This window comes from Miniopterus natalensis, chromosome 2 (assembly GCF_054644295.1).
Source record: "Miniopterus natalensis isolate mMinNat1 chromosome 2, mMinNat1.hap1, whole genome shotgun sequence".
Classification (NCBI taxonomy): domain Eukaryota; kingdom Metazoa; phylum Chordata; class Mammalia; order Chiroptera; family Miniopteridae; genus Miniopterus; species Miniopterus natalensis.
Genome location: NC_142082.1, coordinates 172,512,345 through 172,538,393, shown reverse-complemented (window position 1 = coordinate 172,538,393; position 26,049 = coordinate 172,512,345). Strand labels below are relative to the sequence as shown.

Here is a 26,049-nt window from a genome sequence, read left to right as displayed (position 1 = left end):
CACCAGTCTCTCACCGGAGCAACCTCTACTCAAAAGCCTGCCCTTCTTCTACCCAGTCAGTATTCTAGAAAACCACAAATCACCTTCCAAAATGCCAGGACAAGTGGTTTATTTGTTGTAACTTCCTAACTTAAGTAGGTTAACCACCATTAACCAGGAAATTTATTCCAAGATTAAAACTGAAATGTCATTTCAGGGACATTTTCACACAGCGCAGAGGGAGAAGTGGGCGGGTACCCATTCCATGACAAAAAATCATATAAAATATTGAATTAAAACCAGAGAAGGCAGAAAAAGAGGGAGGAAAAAACAAAGAGAAAATAAATGTAATGATAGAAAGCAGTTACAAACATGGTAGATATTAATCCAACTATAGCAAAATCATTTTAAATGTAAGGGGTCAAACTACATCAATAAAAGACTGTCAGAGAGGGTAAAACACAACCCAGCTCTATGTTGTCAACAAGAAGCTGTGTCTAATTTACACATGTCCTGTTTTTTTATAGAAGGTAGCTAGTCTCGCATTGCTGTGTGCCGGGAATTTAACTGGGCTAACACACAGATTTCACCTTTAGGCTGACTGGGAACGTGGTATGCAGTGGGGGCAGGTCAACAGGCATCTCTGGGCATTTCTAAATGGGAGCACACCGTCTCCCAGCTGGGTCAGATTACTCCCATCTCCTGGCCACATCAGGAGCTCAAGTTGCACGGTCATTTTTTATGGCACCTGACCTCTGAAATGTAAAACCTCCTTGTTTCCTTCGGCATCAATTCTGAATGCATTTGATCAGAATTTGTTGAAAGAAATTAGTGCTATTGAATGGTATTTCTTCTAAAGGTACTCTACACCTCAGGCCAATTGAGAGCGTCACCACAGTTCATCATATCCCAAGTGTTCGGAGCTCACACATACAGAAGCACCAATGAGCCCAACGAAGTCATGAGGACAGGTAAATGAACATATCCCATCCCGTGAAAAGACAGTGCTGTGCTCAGACTATCGGTACACAGGTAAATCCTAGCTTCTTGGGAAATGACCACTGATCTGGAATAGAGAATCATTTCACATCTCCCTTCCCTTTCACAAATGAGGAACATATTTAAAATCCTTAAGGAATGTTTATAATTCATTAAGGATCTCTTTCTAAAACCCAACTCTACCAGGAGACTGCTAGGGGGAAATGGTGAGACAGGAGACTGGGGAAGGAGAGCACAAGGCAAAAGGGAGGAGTTCTCACTCATTCCTGTGCGTGGAGATGCAGGGAGATTACCGCTGATCTTGAACACAAATGGAGGAGCTCTGATCTATAACAGGATTTCAGAGGCCTGTAACCTGGGAGCTGGTGGGCAAGTACCAAAGATGTCACCAGTATTCCTCGGGGGAGGGGGGGGGGGACCTCTCTCTTTGGAAAGAAATCCACTCCAGGGTTTTGATTAGGGCACAGTTTGCAAAAGACCCTTGTTAAATGTAGGGTAAAACCCATTATAACCCACAAACTCATTCTCAATGATTAGACTACTAGATTACTCCCACTAAACAGAGCTCCAGAGAACAGGACCAAACTTGATTAGTGTTAATCAGTGGTTCTCAACTGGGGGCGATCCCCTGACCCTGGACATTTGGCAATGTCTGGAGATATTTTTGCTTCTCACAACTGGCATTCAGTTGGGTAGAGGCCAGAGATGCTACAGTGCACAGAACAGCACCCACAGCAAAAATTACTCAGCCCAAAATGTTAACAGTGCCAAGGCTGAGAAACTGGCATAAGTTCAGAAGAGAAAAGGCCTATGTACAGCATGAGATACAACATAGGGAGAGTTAAGGGACATGGAGAAACATGAAAAATGGAAAATCAAAAGTGCTAAGGGCATGCTTTATCAAGGACAGCCCCAGGAGACAGAGCAGAGCCCTAAGGACGCCATAAAGGCAGGGTCCATTGCAAGGTCAGGGTACGACACATAGGAAGAGAAACTCAAAGGGAAGAAGCAACATTAAGAACTAATGATGAATATGAGCCAATGAGGTAGACACCATGTGACGTGCATTGCAGGATATTAGCAAACATCTCTGGCCTCCACCCAGTAGATGCCTCTAATACCTCCTGCCCAGCTGTGACAACCAAAAATATCTCCAGCCATTGCCAGATGTTCCCCGAGAAACAAAATCATTCCTGGTTAAAAAGAATTCTTCTAAAAGGATGTTTTTGAATTAAATATATATTTTTTCTCTCACTTCCTTAATCTTGGTTCTTTCTTCTAGGTTCAAGTTCCTTCTTTTTTAAAATAGGCTTTTTGGTTATTCTTTCAGTAAATGTGTATTGGGTGCACTCTTCCAGTATTTTCCAAAAATATTCTTATGCTGACCCAGGAGGTCAGTAATCATTGAGTTGCAATTGGAATTCTACACTGACAGTCATTTCCTTCGGGACACTGGAGATATCAATGCACTGTCTTCTGGCTTCTATCATTACTACTGGAAAGTCTATCCTCAGTTTGTTTCTCACTTGCAGGCAACCTTTTTCCCTCAGGTTGTTTCTAAAATTTTTCTCTTTGTTTTTTGCTGAGTCGCCATAATATGTTTACATGTGAATTTACTGTTATTTATTCTGCTTGGCAGTCATGGTTTCATGAATCAAAGGATCTGTGTTTCTCTTTAATTCTGGAAAATTCTCAGACATTGGCTCTTTTCTTTTTCTAGGTCTCCCTCTCTCTCTCCCCCTGTCCCTTCTCCCCTCCCTCCCCTCTCTCCTTCCCTCCCTTCCTCTCTCTTTTATTTTCATAACCCAGAATCCATAACAGGATTTCTATTCAATATATGTTGGAATTTCTCATTCTGTCTTCTCTATTTCAACCTCTTCATCTTTATTTCTCTAGCTCCTATCTCTCTATAGTGCATTTGGGGTAATTTCTTCAGATGTATCTTCCATGGCTAATTCTCTTTTCAACTGTGTCTACTCTGCAGTTTAAATGGGCATAGAAAACATACTTACTAATGATCAGCTGTACACTGACCAAACAAATACATGATTAAGACACTAAGTCTCAACTCGAGAACTGTACACCTAGTAGACTAACCAGACATATGAAAAGAAAATTACATTGCAGTCTAATACGAACAGAATTCAAGATGTCTATAAGAATTAACAACGGAACAGAAAGAATGATTAAATATGCTGAGGGGAAAAGGAAAGAGTTCATAGAGGAAGCAGCCTTTTAGCTAGGTTTGAAGAATAAATTTTCTAGGAGGAGATGTAAGGACGGGAATCCAAGTAGATGGCACAGCATGTGCACAATCATGAATCTTTAGGGAACAGTAAATAATTAAGTATAACTACTGTGTGGATACATCTGTAGAGAGTGGTGAGAGATGCTAGAGAGTCACTTAAAGCTAGTTAGGAAGGTCCCCATGTACCATGTGTGAAGTGTTTGTACTTCGTTCTGTTGGCAAAGGGGAAGCAATGGTAGCATTCGCGGAGGCACAGATGGAAGGAGGAAGGAAGAATGGGGGAAGGGAGGGACGGACGGAGGGCAGGAGCGAGGCAGACAGGTATGAACCCTGGGGACATGGAAGAAATGACATGTAGGGAGGCTGGCTACAAGAGGGCTGCACTAATCTAGGTGAAGATGTGAGAACTTGAGCTGAGACAGTATTGGTAGGGATGGGGAGGAGGCTCTGAATTAGAGATATTTCTAACATATTTCTAAGGCTGTCTAGGCTGATGGCTAGCAGAGGATTAGGCATAAGGACACCCAGTTTTTGGACTGGGAATATGAATGGACAGTGAGACTATTAAACAGAGAAAGAAACAACTTTGAGAGCAACCAGAAAAAAAGTTCCATTCAGGAAACACAGATTTTGAAATGTATGGGATATATCCAGGATGCCAAGTCTGGCAGGCAGTTGTAAATACATCTTTAAAGTTTGTCAGGGAAATCAGACAGGGAAATACTGCTTTGGAGTCATCAGCATGCAGCTAGTAACTGAATACGATGTAAGGGAGTGATTAAGAATCAGCTGGGGGTGGGGAGTGCCCAAAAATGTAAGTTGTGTCACTGTGATGATGTAAGTTGAAAAGCTTGGTCATCAAAAATTGTGTCAAATCTACTCAGAATATCTGAGAGGGAAACAGTTTCCAAACTTTCCCCCTATGGTTCTTTCAAATTTATCTTCTTTTAATTGAAGAAATAACTTAAAATATCTTTTGCACCCAACATATTTTACTAATATATTTTAATATTATAATTTTACAATAGCATATTTTAATACTGTTATTAGTATTTTAATAGTATACTAATAATTTAATAAAAATGTGTGTGTGTGTGTGTGTGTGTGTAAGACCACCTAACACACTTATCACACTGAATTAAAATATTTGATTTACTTACCTGTCTCCTCCTGGAGGCTTTGAGCTCCTTAGACTGGGGTGATGCCTTACTCAATTGTCTATCCCAAGGATTTATCACAGTACATGGTACAGAGTAGAACTTTGTATGGATTGGATGGATGGATGGATGGATGGATGGATGGATGGATGGATGGATGGATGGATGGGTGGATGGGTGGATGGGTGGGTGGATGCATGCATGGATACATGGATGGATGCATGGATGAATTGAGCAAGCCCAAAACTGGAGACTGTTTTTCCAACTTAACCTGCTACAATTTATATACTAACTAAAACATTGGATAAATTCCTTTTTTAAAAGAAGAATAGTTTATTGAGTTTTAGAGAGAGAGAAAATGATGTGAGAGCAAAACATTGATCGGCTGCCTCCTGCACACTCCCTACAAGGGATTGTGCCTGCAACCTGGGCATGTGCCTGACCAGGAATTGAACTGGCAACCTTTCAGTGTACGGGATGACACCCAACCAACTGAACCACACCAGCCAGGGCTGGGGAAATTCTTAAACATAAGAACACTCAAATGATCAATAAATAATTGTATGGTTATTTTGTGCCTACAATTTGTCAGCTCCTCCACATCAGACCTTCAGTTTATGCAGAAGAAAGACAGCTTGAAAATATGAAAGGATGTATGTCTAGCAAAGTCTGGAATTTGTAGGATATTCTGATATACTTGCACTGACTTATTCACCCCAGTTTTCTTCATATATAAAGAAATAATAAAGTTAAATTTAATTTGCAAAAAGCAAAAAGCAAGAAGAAATGAAGTTGGAAGCTTTCACATAAAAATACATATTAAAATCAATAAATCCCTATAAGAAATCAAATAAATATAATAATTGACTTATATATAATCATAATTGAAATTTACAGAAGCTATACTGGCATCTTTAAATATTCAGGCTTACTTTGTAAGTATATAAATAATAATAATTAATAATAATGATACCAGTTGCTTGGAAAAATTCAGTATTTTATTGCCAGTGGAAAGTTCCAAGGAATGAAGGGAATTATGGGCTTTTAATTTGTTTTTGAAAACCTACAAGATAAAAATAGAAACCTCTTCCAAAAGTCAGAGTACAGTAGAGTGCTTTATGCAAAGAAAAAAGCCAACTCCAAGGGAAAGGTGGTACAATGTTAATCTGACAGCTGCCATTTCTCACACGTCTTTGTCAAGAAATGTCATAACCTTTCAGCCACCCTGGCCAAAGGCAGCACTTTATTTCTTACCTTCAGATTTTATGAAGCTTTTAGAGTAAGCAGAGTCAGCTTTCCTTCATGCTAACACTGAAACCCAGGAGATTTCAGACTTACATGTGGAAATATGTTCACACCTCCATCATGGCTTTTCTACTCTCAAACTAACCCTCAATGAGGACAACCAGGAAGATGGGTAGTTTTGCCGTGGCAGAGCTGATGGTAAGCAAATGTCCCCAGTGCTCTACAATCTTGGATTTTCATCTAGTCATTTAACCAAAGACACTTTAGCAGGTCCCCCAAGGTGTGCATGGAAACCTCAGGAATCAAAATCCCAGGCAGGGCAGCCTGCGGAATGCACACTGCAGGAGCTCACTCTGTGCCATGGACACAGCGGCCCCTGGTGGAGAGCCCAGGAATCTTCACTGTTAAATTCAGGTGGAGTCTGCAGTCCCCTGCTTTGGAGATTGCTTTGGTAATCTGAAACTTCTGCAACATCAGCATCTTGCCTCTAGGTGGCAGCATCAGTGAATTGTTGAGTGGCATTTGTAATGTTGAATGTCAACAAAGACTGATTTCTAGAACGAATTACACATTGGATTTGGCTGACTAAACCATTACCTTTAAGTGCTATAGCTATACAAGAAAAACATGGCAGAATATACTTTACATGATTTAAACCTCCAGCTCAAGTGTTGTTGTTTTTTATAAACACAATTAACTGGCTATCCTTGCATAGATAGGTAAAACTTTCTGTAACTCATTTAAAGTGCAATGTAAATTATAAATTTTAAGGCGAGATGTTATAAGCAGTTTTCTTGCCCTGAGTGTTTAAGTTATAACTCCTAGAATCACACAGATCAGCGGTCAGCAAACATTTTCTATAAAGGGCCAGACAGTAAATATCTTAGTCTTTGCAGTCCAGATGGTCTCTGTCACAATTACTCAACTCTGCTGTTGTCACTCGAAAACAACCATAGACAACACATAAATATATGAATGAGTGTGGCTGTGTTCCAATAAAACTTCATACATGAATGCTAAAATCTGAATTTCATATAACTTTCATGTGTCTCAAAATATCATTGCTCTCTTAATTTTCCCCCCTGTATGGTCTAAATGTCTGTGTCCTTCCCAAAATTCAAAGGTTGGAACCCTAATGCCTGATGTGATGGTACAGCATTAGGAAGTAGGGCGCCTAGGAGATGCTTAGGTTATGAAGGTGGTGCCCTCATGAATGGGATTAGTGTCCTTATAAAAGAGACCCCACAGAGGTCCCTCACCCCGTCTGCCGTGTGAGGACACAGGGAGAAGTCTGAAACCCAGAAGAGTGACCTCATCCAGCCATTCCGGCATCCTGGTCTTGAATTTCCAGCCTCCAGAACTGTGGGAAATAAATTTCTGTTGTTTAAAAACTACCCAGCCTGCAGTATTTTGTTATAGCAATCTGAATAGACTGAGACACCAATCATTTCTAAAAAGTACTATTCTTAGTCCTTGGGCTAAACTAAGCAGGCCAGATCTGGTCCACTGGCGTTGATTTGCAGGCCCGACATAAATCAGGTTGCTGGAGCAACGTGAATTGGTAGTAACTAAGGTTTCCAAAAATGACTTTTTAATGACTCTTTTCAATACAAGAGTTTAATGCAAGGCACATGCCTTGTCACTAAATAGAGGATTAAAGAAATTAAACAAACCAACACACAGTCGTATGGCAAAACTTGAAATTCTGATTCAGAGTTGATTTCCTGAATCAACAGAAAATCAAACAGAAGTAGGTCAAATACAGACTTAGGTCAAATATTTATAAACACATCCGACCTTCCTCCTGGTACAGCCACGCTATTAAAAGGGGGGAACAGGAGGAAATGTGGGAGCCTACACCACCACACAAGCAGAATCACAGATGCACTTTGGTCAGCAGCCCAATGTGTGAATCTTAAATACACTGAGTTGCGAGTCTCCAACTAGTCTTACCTGTCGTGTCTTGACTCAGGGTTTCCTGGCTGCTGCTGCTGTAGGAAGGCACTGGAGTGATGGACAGTGAAGCTGGGCAGGACAGAGGCGTGGCCAGCTCCGTCTTGCGGGTGAGGGACTGGTGACACACGGGGATGCCTGCATCTTTGGAGACGAATAGAGGCAGGTCTGATGGGAGGGCAGGTCTGCCTTGAGCATACGGATTTTTCCAGTGGGTGACCCCAATTGCAACAGGCCCGGAAACGTCATAACCTGGAGAGACAAACACATTAGGTCAGGAGCAGCCATAAAAGCCTTATACTGTAGTGGTTTTTATATTTCCTGTAAGTCTTATCTGTGAGTCAGATCAAACACCACTTGAGATAAGGGTGTGCATCTTACTTTACAAATAGGGAGGCTAAGCCCTAGCTGGCATGGCTCAGTGGTTAGGGCGTGGGCTGTGCACCAAGAGGTCTCAGGTACAATTACCAGTCAAGTGCACGGACCTGGGCTACAGGTAGGATCCCTGGCACCCCGGTCAAGGCATTGTGAGGGAGGTAACCAATCTCTGTGATTCTCTCTTCTCTCTTTCTCTCTCTCTCTCCCTCCTTCCCTCCCTTCCACTCTCTCTAAAAATCAATGGAAAAAATGTCCGCAGGTAAAGATTAACAACGACAAAAAAATATGCAGGCTACGATCATCACACTTAATGGATCCTGTTCACTTATGCAACATACATTTATTAAGCGCACACTGCGTGCCAGGTCTGTTCCCTTAAGGGGTTCAGAGTCTAGTAAAGAAGATTAAGACTTATGTTCATAGTGAAAAAATACCTGAAGACCTACTATGTGCTAGACACTTTGCATAAGTGCTTCTAACACAGCAATTGTACAAGGGGACTACCTATCACTATTTAAGTTTCACAGATGAGAAAACTGGATCTCAACCTGCCCCACGTCAAGCAGCCAGTTAAGGAAAGAAACAGAATTGGAACCCAGATCTGTTTGACTCCAAAATCTATGTGTTCCCCCTAAACTACACATAACCTTAGTACAAAGCATGATGAAAGGGTTTAAAAGTAGAAAATAAATTTCCTCCCAGAATATCAGGGGAAAGAGCCCTTTTAGGTGGAAAGACTAGGTCATGGAGAAGTGACATGATCATGACCTTACGGGCAAAGGTTGCAACCTAGAGGCCAGATGGACAGATCTGTTCTGCAGATGTGCTTTGATTGGCCCACACTTTGCTTAACTTGAAATAAAAATTAAAATAAAAATTCAGAGAAAAATCCAGCTTTCTAGCTTCTTTTGAAAAACCTCTTGATGTTCTTCTACAGTCAAGCAAACCTGGACCCCATTCTCACTTGGCAACTATCAGCTGGATTAACCATAGCAGCCACCTTCTTGAGGTGGAATAAAGAAATTCCACTCACCACAGACCCCACCACTCCCTAATACCTTACTCCCCAGTCAGCTTCACTCATTTGTCTTTTATGCCTGATCTCTGCAGGCCTTTTCATTTGCCACAGAGATACAGAATTTAGGAATACAATATAAGTGTAGTCAGAAAAAACACAGAATGGAAAGGTAGGTTGACACAAAACAGTTGAGAATCTTAAATGCCAAGGTAAGAAAACTAGATTTTAGTTGACCGGCAAAAGAATACTCCAGAAAGTTTGTAAAATGGAGACTGGAAAAACCAAATTAATAGCAGCAAAAGTAGCCAGAATCTGTCCCTTCTTCCTCTGGTGGTGACCTCTTCGAGGAAGCATCCTCTGACTCCCCCAAGCTGCCTTTAACCACAGTGGAGAGAGGCACAGTAAAAGATGCTGGCGTGCAAGGACTGGAGGTGTGTGGGGAGAATGTCTGAATTTGGGGGGGTGGTGAGGAACCACAAAAGCCCAAAAGGAGTAACAAAGGAGGAGCCTGAACGATGGCATCTGGGGCAGCCCTCCACACTGTGCTAGAAACCACTGAACATGGGCAGGTGCCGGGCAGTCCCTGTCCACACACTATGCCCGTGTCAGTTCTTCCCATGTGTGTCTCCCTCATGAACTGAGCAACCCTGAAGGTCAGAGGGTATTCAGTCATCTCTGACGCTCCCTCCCAGTGGTTCTCTATTTAACCCTTTCCCTCACTCCTCTCCCCTCTGCGGTCACCTAGGACAAGGTAGGCTCAGAGCTGGCACGCAACAGATGCCCACCGTTCACTGAATTCTTCCCAGATGCCAGAGGCAAGGAGATGATGTGAGATGATGTGAGAGGCTGTGACACAGCATTATTAAGGGACCAAATCTAGGTGTGGGCAGCAGGAAAGGCAGATAGGTTCAGAGCCATAGGCCACGTTGACACGGAAAGAAAGAAGTCTGGGGCTGGCAGGTGTCTTCACTGGGCAACGGACAGTGCTTTTCCTCCTGACCGTGGCAATCAGAAGGACTGGCTTTGCAAGGACGGAGGAAGGTTGGGTGTGTTTTTAGATATGAAGAATTAGAGCTTTAGTGGAAATATCTATGTGGAAATGTCTGGCAGGAGGCTGGAAAAACAGATGGAAATGAAGATCAGAAGCCATGGGACCAGAATCATAACTCCAGTATCGATCCAGGTGGAACACAGAGCTGACGCCTAGGAATGGGCAATCTACTCCACTGTCATAAACTCATCAATCCACTAAAAATTACCATACTTACTGCCACTGCACTAAGGGATCTACCATCACCGCCTCACAATAACCCTGTCAGGCAGGGACTATGATTTCCATTGACAGGTGAGAAAACTGAGGCTAAGGGACACTGCTACTTCCCCAAGGTCAACAGCTACACAGAAATAACAGTCAAGATTCACGCCCAGGCTCACTGAAGGCAACACGGTGCTCTGCACCCGAGTCATCCTGCCTCACCAAGGCAGTGGGCGGCCAGGGGCATTCTGACGGCTGGAAATGGGCCTGTTTCCCCACAAAATACCCCTAGGCTATTTATTCCTTTCTGAACAATTTTTCACAGTGGGATCTCGGTGGACCAGAAGGCCCAAGGAAAGGGACACACTGACAAACTTGAGAGCAGGCCAACTGAGCCCTTCCTGGTGGGTCACCTCCTAACAGGTGGCTAAGTGGGGTGCAACGAAGGTGAGGGAGTCTCTCCTGGGTGAGGGCTCTGGAGCCTCCGGAGATACTCAGCGAGGACACAAATTCTCAATTGCGAGGAGCCAGAGCCCCAGGAGACTGAAGTGAACACTCCTGACCCAGGACGAGCCTGAGCGTGTTTGCTGGACTAAACCTCAGATGCGAATTCGTTTATTTTTTTGTGATCAATACTCCTGGATCTCCCACACCTGCTGAGAGGGAACAGGCCCATAGAAATGAAATTACAGAATGCTCCCTTTAAATCGATGTTTGCATTAAAAATTTGAAAACATATTACTTCTATTTACACCAGAGAATTATTTTACTAGAAGAATAAATACAGAACCCTGCTTTCCCTTGCCTGATGCTTTATCCAGAAACTCGCTTAAATTCCTCTTTTCTTTCCATAGTTCCAAGCTCCTGGGGATGCATTACACAGAACAGGGCACAGTATGAAAGCACTCTGTTTAACAGTCCCAAGGAACTCTGGACTCTCCACAATGTCAGGCTTTCCCATTTTTTCTATAAAATCATAGCTGATTTATAGCATATATTTAATTTGGAAAGATATTGTTCACATAGCTAACATCATCCATCATATTAAACTAATGTGGTATGTTTGTAATTCTTTTTCCTTTACAGTGTTTTAAAATTTATTGGTAAATTTTATTTGATTTTTATGGCTATTTGAAATATGGGAATATATTTAGTTTTATGTCTGAACAAACTTAAGTATCCTTATAATAAAAATAACTTAAATCCACCTTCAAGGTTCATAATTATCATTTCTTGTTTGAGAGGTCTGCACTGCTGGAATTTGAGAAACCATGAAGTGGTGTTTAAGAGCATGAGCTTTCGTGTCAAGCAGACCTGGAGTGAAATCTTGGGCGTGTTCATTTCTGGCTGGATGTCAAAGATCAAGTTTCCTCAACTGTAAATTGGAGAAATAACAGTACCTTCCTCATAGAGTCCTGATCAAGAAAAACAATGGCTGTCAAGTGCCAAGGGCTGCTGGCAAACAGGAAGAACAAATGAACGTTAGCTACGATTATCAGCAGCATTTTTTTTTCCTTCTCAGGGGCTGGCCAAGATTCTGGAATCAAGGAAATTTTGAAGGGAGAAGATGGATTCAGCAAACAAAAGTAATCAGGGTCGTTCTTCCCTTTTTGACCAAAATAAAACATGTTTAAGGTTGCGTAGGAAGGAACTGGGAGAGACTGCACGGAGTGCCCTCCCATCTCCTGGAAGGGTCCCTCATCTAAAAGGGGAGGGTCAGCCCGGCCGGTGAGGTGGTGTCCCATGCACCAGGGGGTCACCGGTTCAATTCCCAGGTTGCGGCTCAATCCCCAGGAGGCGGCGTGCAGGAGGCAGCCCATCAATGTTTCTCTCATAGATGTTTCTCTCTCTCTCTCCCTCTCCCTTCCTCTCACTGAAATAAATAAAAACATATTCTTTTAAAGGGTGGGGAGGGAAAGAAAACAACACGCCCCAAGCTGCAGACTTTATGTTTCCAAGTCAGGAGACAGGGCAGCTGGTACACACAGCGTAGCTAGCATTCACTCATTTGATAGCATTGATCGGTTGTCACTGATGCATACATCTCATACACACTTACGGGAAATAATGTATGTTTTCTATTTACAGTAGAGATATAAAATTTATTTTTAAATTAGATGAATATGAATCTTAAAAAGTAAGCCAGTTTTCATATTAAGCACGTAGTCACACAAGTGATACACACACACAGTTGGGCAAACCTCTCTGGATCACCCTGCCTCTGTCCATTTCTATGGAAATGCAATAAGGATCCACAAGAGGGCGCCCTGCAAGGCGCATCCACAGCAATTTCTCTGACTCTGGAAATAAATGCTCCTGCGATTGCATTTTCTATTCACTCGTTCCTTAGCTCCCAACCCCCCGCCATTCCAGGCAGTAATAAATTTTATGAAACAAAAACACACAATTCCTCACCTATGGTGATCTGGCTGACACAGCTGTAGTAGCTGCCCGTCGTTGCGGTGGAGAGGTTATAACTCCCACTGCTCACATCTTTGTCTGTTAAGAAAGTAAAAGACGAGAAAGGTCAGTTATATTCTGGGAGACACGGTGGCCACAGTGCCCTATACGACTGCTGGTAAATAAACCAGCTCTCTGTGTCCCACACTCATTCAGTCATCATGCTTAGGGGCGCTGGGTGGCAGGCCCTCGGGCATCGGCACAAACAATCCAGACCACCCACACTGGCCATTTCAGTTCAAGGCCACTGTCATTATAATGGTGGCTGAAGAGTGCTGGGGGGGGGGGGGGGGAAGGTGAGAGAACACCTGAGCCAGACTAGAGGGTATCAGGTAAGGCTTCCCGGAGGAAGTGACATCTAAACAAAAACCTAAAGGTAAACACTACTTGACTAAACAAAAGGGGGCTAAATGGAGGCCAAAAATCCAGGCAGAGAGCTGTCCTCATGTCTGGAGGCTCAGAGGCCACCGACGGCTTTGTGATTTGGCAGCTGAATGCAGTAAGGAAAGGAGGGGTGAGCAGCGGCCGGAATACAAAGTGTCTTATAAACCACGTTAACAAGTTTGGGTTCTGCCTAGAGAGAGGGATCCCAATCTCATTTCAGAAAGATCACTTCGCACTGGTGCAGAGAACAGAGGGGAGGAAAGTGTGATGAGAGGCAGAAAGACGCCTCCATGAGGCAGCGACAATAAACTGATGGGAGGCGACGGTGGTGATGGAGGCCCAGCCATGAGAGAAGTGAAGCCGAGACAGAGAGAGGTGGATGTGACTCCCCTCAAGGCTAAAAGCATAACACACCACATTGGGTTCCCCACCATTGGGGACAGGAAAAATTCTAGACAGAAGGGGCCAAAGAAACACAAACCTCACATGTACATAATATCTTAGCATTTTCACCCACATCATCTCAGGCACCAGGTAAAACAGGGCAGACCCCACCCCACATCTGTGAGGAAAGGCTGAGGCCCAGGCAGCTGAGGGCCCTGCCGAGGTCACACTACAGCTTGTGGCAGGACAGAGCTCAAAATGAGATAACTGCTTCAAATTGTTTATGAAACATGCAGGACATAAATAACTGATTCTGAAATATCAAAATAAGCCCATATGATCATTTAATATAAAACACTACAGGTGAGAGACAGTAATGGTTGCAAAACTGGCCTGAAGGAATATCTGAATATTTTATGTTCTGTGATACCAAGAAACCTTTGAAAATCTGATACATAATGGTGAAAATTATAAGCCTAAAGGAAACAATAATATAAAGACAAAGGGTTTCTGGAAACGTAGAAGGGAGAGGGATGAGGGTTGGCAGAGATGGTTCTGTAAGTGGCCATTCTGAGAAGGAAAGAATTGCGGGCCCCCGGTCAGAAAAGGCAGGAAATGGGAGTCATCTTCAAGGGCATCTGGATGTGCCTGGGTTTAAAAGCAGGTGGAAAGTCCTGACAAAAGCAGATGGCAGCCAGAGGGCAGAAAAGCAGCGGTGGCCCTCTGTGGCCACATCAAGGCCACTGCAGGTCCACACACAGGGAGGTAAAATGTGAAAAAATTATTTTTAAGCTATTTTAACATGGGAAAAATAATTCTAGCAAATGCATGTGGCGAACTCCTCCTCTGAGAAACATTCCCAGACCTTCTCCACTTTCGAGGGTGCTTCCTGAGTACTGGGCACACACCCCGCAGCACTGGGCAGGTGAGATTGCACAGGCAGGCCTCAGAGATGCTGCGGGTTCAGCTCCAGCCACCCCGAGAAAGCGACTATCACAATAAAGCAAGTCACACAAATTTTTTGGTTTCCCTGTGCATTTAACAGCTGTTTACAGTATACTATAGTCTATTAAGTGTGCAATAGCATTATGTCTAAAAAATGTACATGCCTTAATTTAAAAATATTTTATTGCTAAAAAATGCTAACCATCAGATGCACCTGTTGGAAAAATGGTGCTGATGGACTTGCTTGACGCAGGGTGGCCACAACCCTTCAATTTGTAAAAAGCGCAGTATCTGCAAAGTGGCGCGACAGGAACTTTGAAAAGCAGGGACTGCCCGCGCTGGTTTACGTGAATCCTAAACCACGCGCTTGTCAAGGGCAGGTGTCAGTCAGGGTTGTGACTTCCAGGGCCTGGCACGGTCCCTGGCATAAGGCAAATCCTCAACACACATTCACTGGTTCAAAGAAAGAAGAAAGGGAGGCCTGAAATTAAAGAATAGATGAATGGCAGCTCCCCTTCCCATTCGTTATAATTTCATTAGCAGTTATTGGGCTGGGGGTCGGCAGACCCGGGTTTGAAGCCCAGGTCTGCTGACACAAACTCTTTGGACTTGGCCGAACACCACTTTGCCACTTTGCCTTACGTTGGCACCTGCTTTCTCCAACTGAAAGAAACCCGAAGAGGATTTCTGTTTTTAAACGAGTGGTAATTGTTTCTTCCCGTTACTCTGGCCTGGATTCTTTTAATATAGGTTTCTCCACCTGAAAATGGTGACAATAATGCTTATCTCACTTTTTTGGGGGTGGGGTGGGGTGGATGGGGTATGGTTAATAATTCAGCTACACAAAATGCATAGGTAGCAAATAATTCAGTATGTATTTGTGGAATGAGCTGAATCAACAATTTCCAGACCTGAAACACTTCACACGACTCTGCCTCCTACGAAGTCTCATTCCTTATTCTTTTCAAAGGCGTCACTCATGGCCTGTCCTTGAAAGACTTTGCAAGTGAGGAGACCTTCAAGGGACAAGGTCAACGGCATCAAAGGTGGCCACGGAGAGAAAGAAGGTGGGGGAGAGACAAAAAAGAGAAGAGAGAGATTGACTGAGGTTGACAAGCACGGAAATGCCCGTGGGTGGAAAGAAGAAAACACAGATGAGGGAGAAAACAGGCACCGAGAGATGAGCAATCAACAGAGGGCAGAAAGCTGAAGTTAGGGACCAAGGCCCGGGGGAGGCTGTGAGTAAATGTGAGCAGGAACAGATGAAACCGGAATCCTATCTGAATGGTAAAACTAGGGCGTGATTTTGGTGGCAGTATTTCAAAAAGACTGAGAGCAAAAATACAAAGATGCGTGGCAGTCACGGTCAAGGGGACTCTGGATAAAGGGAGGTGTGTCCTCTCTGCAGGAATTAAAACAAAAGTGCTAGATTTTATAGGAAAGCTTGACTATCCATTTAATCCTTTAGGAATCAACCGAAAGTAAATTTTTAAAAATCAGGCAACTAGTGGAAACACTGGCGACTCTGAATGAGATTAATAAACTTCATAAACTCCAGAGTCAGTATTTAGATTAGACACCTGCTCCCAACCCTCGGGCACATGTCATCTCTATGTGGCTCCATTTCCTCGCATGTACAACAGGAACAGTAAAGGCACCTACCTCATCGGGCAGCACATAGAAAGTGTTCATTTAATGCCAGCTACTATTTTTATTTTATACTGCAAAAGACCAAGGATATCCATAAAATGGACTACTCTACAGCAAAGAAAACGAGGTAAAGCTACACAAAATATTATGGATGGATCTCACAATCATAGTGTTGAATGAAAGAGGGAACACAAATAATACATGGTCCTATCAATGAAAATTTCACAACAGAACTAAATTATATTCTTTCCAATGTATATAAGGATGGTAAAGGGGGGGAAGGAAAGTAGCGCAATAATTAGCACAAAAGTCAGCATGCTAGGGGAAGAAGGGAGCCTGGACTGCGGAGGGCACAGAGAGGGCAGGGTGCGTTCCGGGGTGCTGGGAATGTTCTATTTCTTCACCTAGGTGGTGGTCACCGCGTAGTCACAGTATAATTATATTTGTTAAGCTATAAATTTGTTTGCATGTCAATTGCAGTGCACAATAATTTTCTGAAGAAATAAAGAGGGGCAAAAATCATGGCAGGGCAAACCAGAGACGTAAATTCTGAAAAATAATAATTGGGATAGCGGTAGACTTTGAAGACACTGGTTACAGAGCACTTTTCCTTTGCCAGGCACTGTGCTAAACATTCATTATTTCATTTGCATCCATTATTTCACCTAAGCTCCTGAACAAGCCACTTCAGGTAGCTATGACTATCCCACCATACAGGTGAGGAACTGGAGGCTCACAAACTAAAGGAACCGGCCCGGAGTCACACCTCTGAACAGCCACAAAGCTGGAATTAAAACCCAGGTAAATATTTGCGTTACACTCGGCAAACATTTGAGAAGAGAGGCGAAGACAGAAGGACAGATTAATATCGCAGGCCGGCTGGTTAGGTGGATTCCTGCTGTATCCCTGCTACCTCGCTGGCAGGCTTTTAGCTGATGTGCTAGGAACCGAGGTCCTGTCGGGAACTAGACAGACATCATCTCGGCTGCGCTGTTTCAGAGGCCCGCTTAACAGAAATGTGTGACAAAACTCACACACATTTTTGTGGTCCTCAGTTATTTTGGGTACACTCATAAGCTGTATGATCTTACAACAACAACAAAAAATCGGGCCCATCTCACGATCCGAACTATTTTACCCTTCGTCTTAACCACGGCGAGGAGGCCAGCACAGTGCCCGTGTACAGCATTCCACCGAATGTGGCATTCAGGTAAGTACGTAGGAGGCAAATCTAAACAAAAATTGTCAATATAAAGTAATTATAATGTCTAATTGGGGAGATTTAAAAAAATAGAACAGAGCTAGCCCCCGATGGGTGACTCAGTTGATGGGAGGAGCATTGTCCTGTACACCAAAAAGGTTGCGGGTTCCATTCTCAGCCAGGGCCCATGCCTAGAGATTTGTGGGTTTGATCCCCAGTCCGGGCACAAACAGGAGGCAACCAACCAATGTTTCTCTCACATCAGTGTTTCTCCCCCCACCTTTCCTCTCTCTAAAATCAATTTTAAAAATATCCTTGGGTGAGGATTTGAATAAAACAATACAAAACTAAAATACTAAATGAAGTGGTATATAAGCCAAAGGCTGGGTGTTTAAAAGACAAGGGATTGTTCAGAGGAGAGGTTGACAGATTAAATTTGGAGTTAAAGAAAATGTGATGAATAAATGTGAAAATGTGAAATGTGTTAAGTAAGATTTAACTACACGTAGAAGGGTAATCATTAAAACAACAGAAATGGACACTATTTCAAACCAGTTTGTTGTGTTGGAGGAGGTGGGAGACAGATGGTGGGGAACAATGACAGAGAAGATGTAACCCAAAAAAATCATGAGAATAAAGCATCGAAAAAAAGACAAAAGAGAAAATACACAGTAACATGGTAGAATGAAGTTTAAATATATTAGTAATAACAATATATGTAAATGGTATACACTTGCTATTTAAGAAACTGTGAGATGGATTTCTAAAAACAATAACCAACTAAATGCTGTTTATAAGAGAAACACCTAAAGCATAATGTTATGTTTTAATGTAATGTAAATATTCATGTAAAAGATATAAAAATATACAGCAAGCAAATACTAAGCAAAATAAATGTGCAGTCGTTTTTTTAATTTTAGATGAAAAATGCTTTAAGGCAAAAAGCATTATTAAAGATAAAAAGGGTCAACAAATAATGATAAAAGGTTCAGGTTAAATTCTTCAGGAAGATGTTTTTTAAACGGGCCTCAACTTTCTCCTTTATATTGTGACTGAAATTCCTTCATTTAAAAATCACAGACCGCCCGCCACAGATGGTAGCCACGGGCTGGCCCCAGGTAGGGACTGGCGCCTTGGGAGGTCTCTCTGAGGCTGACGAATCCAGGTCTAGAAAGTGTGTTTCCGCTCCCCAGAGCAGCTCCTGTAAAAACAGGTCTCTTCAATACTACAACAGGGTCAACAGACTATATTGCTATATACTATATACAAAATGTACCATATTGCTATAGGGCTTCCCAGACGTTCACAAAATGTTTCTATTTGCTCTCTCATGTGATTTTTGCAGTGGCACGAGGACACAAGCAGGGCAGTTACTAGCGGCAGCAGCAGCATCCCTGTATCTTCCACTGGACTGAGCTAGACCCGTAGTCCTGGAGGTCACGGCCGCCCCCCGCTTATCTTCCGGCGGCAGTTCCTGGCCCTAATGCACAGGAGACACCATAAATGTTCGCCAAAGCCTCTAGTACGCTTTCAAACACTCTAATCGCCATTCCTGCACTTTGAACACTGTGCCTGAGACTCATCCTCCCCGCTTCCCTTGGATTCTACTCTCCGAGGCACAGTGACAAAGTCTTTTCATGAACCCTAATGAGGGAGGCCCTTCCTTTTTTTCCTACCCATCCATTCAGTGCTGAAAATCCTATGTCCTATTCCCAATTTCTCCGGAAGGAAAAAATCCATGCCTTATCATGACACTGGAAGATTTATGAGCACAGGCAGTGTTTGTTTTTGTTTCGACTTCCAGAACCTACAACGGTGGTGCCTACACTCACAAAACATACGTTGAATTGTTTGTTCTAGAAACTTCCTTGGCAGCTGTGGACTGTCTGCCTAGGACTATATTCTGATAGAAAATCTGCATGCCTGTTACAAAGGACAAAATGTTTCACAGGAAAAGACTAAAACGCTTCTTCACGGGATCAAAGTAAAATTTTAATTGAATTTTACCCCAGAAAGAAACTTCTCAAATGTGAAGGGCTGAAGGTCAAAGGGCAGTCTGTACATGTTTCCATGCAGCTTCGTAATCGAAAGGCCCCTAACCAGTGCTGACCATGAGCGAGCGCCTGGACTGCATAATAGCCGGGTGGCGGGGGGCAAAAACGAGAAGTCATCAGACAGCTCTTTGGATTGATTTTGTAGCTAAACCATGAGTCCCGGTCAGTTGTCATGCACCTGATTTTACCACATAGTATGGACACGTTTGCTCTTTTGTTCGTTCAATGATAAAAGTTCTGCCTACCTGCAATAGAAAAATGGGGTTTTAAAATTTTGTGCATGGTCACTGGCCCCTACTATCGTTTATTCTGTCTTCCAGTCGGTCGGACAGCCAACTATTGATCACCTACTATGTACCCTTTGGGATTTTACAACCCACAGAGGGAAGTACTCCTTATAGTCTAAAACAACGACTGTTAGAGGCTTACCCTGAGAGGCCCCAAGAGAACCAAGTCAGACGGAGAGGGTCTACCAGGAGGGAGAGTGAGCCTTGTAAAAATAGAGGGAGGTGTGTTTCAGAGCAAGACCCAGACACCTGAGAACACCTGGTGCCATCAGCCATGCTAAACCACCTCCCTCCCTAAAAGGTGGGATGCTGGGACCTAGGGCAGCAGGCGAGAAGGGTAGTCAGCTCCTGGAGAGGCTTGTCTGCCAAATTAGGGAGGTTAGACTTCGACCTCCAAGCAGAGCGGAGCCCTTGAAGACTCTGACACAGAGGAGTAACAGGAGCAGGGGATCGGGAGGCGCCAGGACCAGGGGCAGGGAGGCCAGCTGGGGAGGTGGCTACTGCAGTCAGACTGAACAGAGATGGGCGCCTGGACTAGTGTAAGAGCAGTGGGCAGGGAGAGGAGAAATCTGAAGGGCTTTCAGGAAGAAGAGCTGGCAACAGGACTTGGTGGGGACAGTATATTGGCTGGGCGAGGCAGCTGATAGCAATAGCTAATGCCTCCTGAGGACTCACTATGTACCACGCATATGCACTTACAAGGACGACTGCATTTAAACCTCACAGTGACCCCCATTTTACAGATAAGAAAACTGAGGCCTTTTAGCCTTTGCTCAAGTCACGCTTTCTGCCTGGAATTACACACACACACACACATACACCTACACACACAACACACATCTATTTTCTGCCTCTTCCTAACTACTCCCAGGCCCAGGCTCCACAGCCAAACTCTCTAGACCTGCGTTTGGACTCCACACTGGTTACGTGAGGCTAAGTAAATAAATTCTTCAATTGGTCTGTGCCTCAATTTCTTCAAATGAATATGCGGCTAACACTGGACTAACTTCTTAAAGGTTGTTGTGAGATTAAAATGAGCTAATTCACATAAAGTGCCATTATTACTGGCCATGCCCCAGCACACCCCACGCTTCAATTTACAAGGCAGAAAACTTTGTGGCCCCAGTTTACAGACCTCCCGCTGAGAGACTGACTCTGCCCTGGGGGCCACTGTCTCACATTTGGTAGATGTCTGATTAGTGTCATACGCATAGTTGAGAGTGAGATTATAAAGTCAAGGACAGAACCCAGGCAAACACCAACATAAACAGAAGTAAGAATCCATGAAAAGATGCAATTTAAGAGGTAGAAGGAACAGGAGAGAACAAGTTAAAACGACAGTACTGGCGCTGACTTCGCTTCCTTCTTGTCTTCTACTTGCACTCTCTGCTCTAGCCACACTAACCTTCCACCTAGCCTTGAATAGGACAAGCTCATTTCTGCCCCGGGGCCTTTGCACATACCTTTCCCCCTGCCAGGAATGCTCTTTCCCCACAGAATAGAATGGCTTGTTCTTTTCCTTCATTTAGGTCTCTGCCCAAATATCTCCTCAGAGAGACTTCCGCTGTCTGAAATAGCCCCACTGTGCACTATAAGTTCCCTGGGCCCCCTATTAGGCCTCCTCGGATCTGAAGCTAACAGCTCAATGCCAGGCTGGCCGGTCCAACTACAAGTCCCTTCCTGGTTCAGCCTGGGACACAGGCTGGTGCCTTCTTTTGCATGGCCGAGAACAAATCAAGTCCCAGTCATTTCTCTCTAAAAGAGACTTGTCACCCCATCCTTGGTCTCATGCACATGGTTATATAACAAGCTAAAAGCGGTTAAGGACCTAAACCGTTCAAAGGGCAAGGAAAGAAAGAAAATCAGTGGATGAGTACAAAAGATCAGGGCATTAAAAATCCAGAATTTTTAAAATTGCAATCTCCATTGAACATATATTTTTAGAGGCCATATTATAGCTATCTCTAATCTCATTTCACGTTTCTAGAATATATGAGTCTAGATGGCTGCCTATATTATATGGATGTAAAAATTCACGCTAAAATGCAGAATGAGCCAGTTCCAATATAGGATCAAAAATGCATATTTAGACGGGAAGCTAATGAGGTTTACTGGGAACTGCTGCTAATGAAATACATACATAAGCCAAATTTCTCTTCCTTCCTAGGAACCTGACACACACGGTCTACGTATCACTGTTCATTCTCCTGGCAGCCCCTGTGCTAAAGCTAGGACCTAAGGCATTTCTTAAATCAGGCAAATGAATATAAAAACTGAACTCTATAAATTCTAGCCAAGAAACTTAGACCATCCCCTCTCCCCATCATGATCTCTAAACCCAAATCCAAGAGAAATGAAAGGGGACATTTTTTTCAAGCAGTTCAATTCTCAGACAGATGATTTGTGGAAAGTTCCAGAGCTGAGCCAAGCTCTCATCAGATAATGATCTCGACAGCATTCAGCGAGTGAGGAATAGATTCGCTGTGCTCAATTTTCTTTTTCCTTAAAGTGTTCAGTAGGTTGAAAACCCTGATGGGCTAACTTATCTTGTCTTGTCTTGGGTCACATCGCTACAGACCAAAGAACTGATGTGCACTTTGTGGCCAAGTGTATTCACCACTTTAGGGGTAGGGGAGGGAGCAGAGTGTGTCAGGAATATATTTAAAACAGCGCCCATTCTAAATGATATGTTTATTTAAACATGTTCCAGTCCCTTCTAAGGTTCTAAAGAGGAAGCTGTGTAATTCTTAATTGCCTCCACCCCAAAATGATCTACCAGCCACCCTTTTCTTTAATTAATGAAACGGACTTGCCTTTCAAAAACAGATTCACTTCTTCTGGCTTTATTTTCTCCACCCAGGGTGCCCAATTAAGCTTCTAAAGCTTCTAGAAACTATAGACCTGATTATTATGTAAACCTGTGACTGACAGTTCCCACCGAGCAGCAAGTGAAATCTAACATGATATAAAAACCAGAAGTTAGATCCTTTGCGTAGAAAAAGTACTGAAAGATAGATTTCTGTCCATGAATATGCCCAAAACACCACCAGAATGTTGAATTATCCCCAGAGGGTAACCCAAAGCTGACAATGGTGTGTGTTACCTGTGCAGCAGGGGCCAAAACCACCCACCACCCAGCAGAAAATGCTCTAAGGAAAAACAAACAAACAAAAAAAAAAGCAAAGCCACTAGCATGCAATTTGTAACCAGCTCACAATTTGTTAACAGTTCCCAAGCATCAGCTGCAAACCCTGAGGGCCACCTGAGTGATCATCTGAAGCAGATTAAATCCTAAGAAAGAGAGACCGACCTCTTTAACCTTGGCAAGAGGATTAGGGGACATCACTGTCCAGGAGAATGACGCCTCCCCGCCAAAGAGCAGAAATCTCCCTCCCACCAGCTCCAGGCCTGACCAAAGATGTGCCTTCAGAACATTCCCCCACAACTGCTCACTACCTTCACATTTAAAACGCCAGAACTCGATGTTATCACAGCAACCGATGGCAAGCCGGGCAGGGGCGGGAGGTCTGCCTGAGCTTCTGCCTCCTCTAGCCCAGTCTCGGCAGCATCTCCGATAAAGGGCTACAAAGAACCGCTTTTTTTCCCCCCACACAAGCAGGAATATTGATAAAAAGCCTCGTTGGCTTCCCCAGCGTGCTGGGATTTCTAAGTCTGAAACCTTCCCACTGTGATTCTGTTTCCCTTCAGCATTGTGCAATGCCTTTTTAAAAAAAAATAAAACCACATTTCTTTACCCAAAAATAAAGAAGGGAGGAATAATGAACGCCTCGTATTTCCAAGGAGTTTTTCTTTCCAAGCTTATTTTTTGTTTTTGCATTAAAAAAAATACTTCGTGTATATTAGTTAACCCCATAGCATCTGTCAAGAGAGAGATCTTCACCTCTCATTGCCAGATGGAGAAAGGGGAGAACAGAAAAGTTTAAATAACTTGCCCAAGGTCAGCCAGGGACAAGATAAGGGCCGACTGAACGCAGGTCTCCCAACTCCAAGGACTTAATACCGTATCCCTTCCCGAGGGGTCCGAATTGGGCTGGAGGTTTCTGGAGACCCACAGCGCCCAGGTCCCTTCTAAATTCCAGGCGTTGGTACCCCACCGACTCCTCCTGCCAACACCCCCTTTTCCAGGTCCCAGGCCGCCTCCCACCCCTCGGAGCGTCGCTCCCGCGGGCGGACGGGCGCTGCAGCCGACCCCCTCTCCTCCCCACCTTCCCGGAGCCGAACCCCGAAGTTCCCCGGGGTTACGGATGGCTCCTGCCCGCCCGCCCCGCGCCCCGCGCGCCCACGCCCGCCCGCCCGCCGTTACCGTGAGCGGCGAGGGCGTCCATCCCGGCCGGCGCGCGCTCCAGGCTGGCCAGGGCGTCGGCGCCCCTGGACGGCGGGCGCCCGGCCCGGCGAGTGCGTGCGCTCGGCTCCCGCGGCGCCCGGCCGCCCGGGCCCTGAGCATGCCCAGTTAGCCCGCCGCGGCCCCGGGCAGGTGCGCGCGGCGCGCCGGGGCCCGGCCGGGTCTCCGCTGCAGGCCCCCGGGGAGCGAGGGCGCAGACGGGCCGCGGCGCTCGGGTGCCCGCGGGGTCGAACCGGCCGCGGAGGACGCGGGGCCGGCGGAGAGGAGGGGCGGAGCCGGCGGTGGGAGGGGTCGGGCGGCGACGCGCGGCGGTGGCGGCCCCGCTGGGCGGGCGTCGGGCAGGACCCCGGCTAGGTCAGCGCCAGCTGCGTGCTCCGCCGAGTCGCGGGCGGGGTGACGCGGGCAAAGGCGGGATCCCGGAGCGCGGCGCGTGCGACGGCCTCCCGCGCCTTCAGCCCCGGGCCCCCTGCCTGACCCCTGCAGCGCGCGCAGGGGGGCGCAGGGGGGCGCGCGGGCGCCTGGGACTCGGGCGCGGTTCCCACCCTAGCGGACAGTCGCGAGAAGCGTTTGCCCCGAAGCCCACGTCCATGGGGGCGCGGCAACTCTGTCCTGCGCACTTCCACTCGCGAAGTCCTTCGCCGCGAAGCACGGGGCTCTGCCACCAGCAGTTCAGAGCGTCCTGCTCAGCGCGCCCGTTACTCGCGCGTCCGTCTCCCCGCGAGGCTGCGCGGGTGTCCAGTGCGCCCAGCCCCGCGCCCCCAGCGGGGAGCGAACTCCAGCGCGACGTGTCGAATGGCTCGCAGCCGAGCCCCTCTCAGCTCGCCCTCCCGGGGAGCCCGCCCATCCTGTCCGGGGCGCTCCGTCTGGAACAGGCTGCCTGGACCACGGGGAGAGGAAGAGGGGCAGAGACCCGAGAAGCCAGCGGCACCCCTAGTGAGGGAGGCTGGGGGAGTGGGGAGAATGGGGAGGCCACCCGACGTCCCCTCGGGGTCAGATGCCCCGGACGCTTTGCAGTTTCCAAGTGCACAGTCGCCGCCACGCCGAGCGCGCAGCCGGCGCTCCAGGCTCGGGCTGACCCGGTCGCCGGGGAGTCGCGGCCTCCAGAAACGCCAGCGCCCGAGGGACCGGGAGACGAGGCTGTCAGGGGTATTTAACTGCGTCTCGGGTGGTGCCAGCGCAGATGGAGGCACAGAGAGCGCGGAGACATCGGGCGGAGGCAAAACCCGGCGTTGCCTTAGGACGCTCCCTGCGCGCCCCTGCTCCCCGCGCGCCCGCGGGCCTACGCGGCCCGCAGCCTTTTGCTCTTGGCGACCTTCGCGTCCCTCTGAGCCTTCGTTTCCCTCATCTGTAAAGTGGCGGTAGCGGTTCTTAGGGCCGTGTCCACCGCACAGGACGGTGGCAGGGATCGGGCGGGGTGCGCACAGGACCATTCTGAGGCTCTCACCTGAGCGCTGCCCTCTCCCTGGAGTCTGGCCCGAGTAGGGCTCCCACCTGCCTCTCCCCCAGGTCCCTTCCGCTTCTCACTCCCCCCGACCCCACGCCCCCAAGTCCGGAGCGATTTGGAAACCTGCCCTCAGCCCCAGGCCTCGGGGGCTGATGTGGACGCGGGGAGGGCTTGGGGCAGAGGGCGTGGGGCCTCGAAGCAGGTCTGGCTCCCGCGGCGCGCCCGCCAGCAGGCCGCGCGTCCCCGGGGCCTCCCTGCTCCCCCTCGGCGTCGCGGGCTGGGCTCGCCCCCGCCCCTCCCACCCAGGGCGCCCCTGCCGGCTGCTCCCCGAGCGCGCGGAGCCTGCGCTGGGATCCTGCGACCTCCAGCCCTTCCTCCTGTCCTTACCTCCCCGTTTCAGCCCAGGGAGGGTCGTGAGGAGACAATCAAAACGAGTGACGGATTGCACGTTAATTCTTCTTGACAGCTGTGTCTGATTAGGAGGACCTAAAAGGTAGCGTCTAATTAATTCACCTCGCCGAAGGCCGCCTGAACGCCTGCCCGCGTAATACCGTCCCAAGTCCTTGCGACAGTCAGTCCCCCCAGCAGGATTAAGAGCGAGAACACTGGGTCTCTTGGTGGAGGAACTGATGGATAGACACACCT

At 46.1% G+C, this 26,049-nt stretch overlaps 1 protein-coding gene across 1 annotated transcript in view; it reads right to left on the bottom strand.

Annotated features, from left to right (window-relative positions):
• Positions 1-19,320, bottom strand: part of LOC148093927 (uncharacterized) — a 131,289-nt gene extending 111,969 nt beyond the window's left edge. Inside the window, exons 1-4 of the mRNA XM_087813797.1 lie at positions 19,264-19,320; positions 18,631-18,736; positions 12,648-12,731; positions 7,582-7,833 (exon numbers count right to left, since the gene is read on the bottom strand). Of these exons, the coding sequence (XP_087669923.1) occupies positions 7,582-7,833; positions 12,648-12,731; positions 18,631-18,736; positions 19,264-19,320 (499 nt within the window). The remainder of the gene's footprint in view (positions 1-7,581; positions 7,834-12,647; positions 12,732-18,630; positions 18,737-19,263) is intronic.
• Between the last annotated feature and the right edge of the window lie 6,729 nt (positions 19,321-26,049).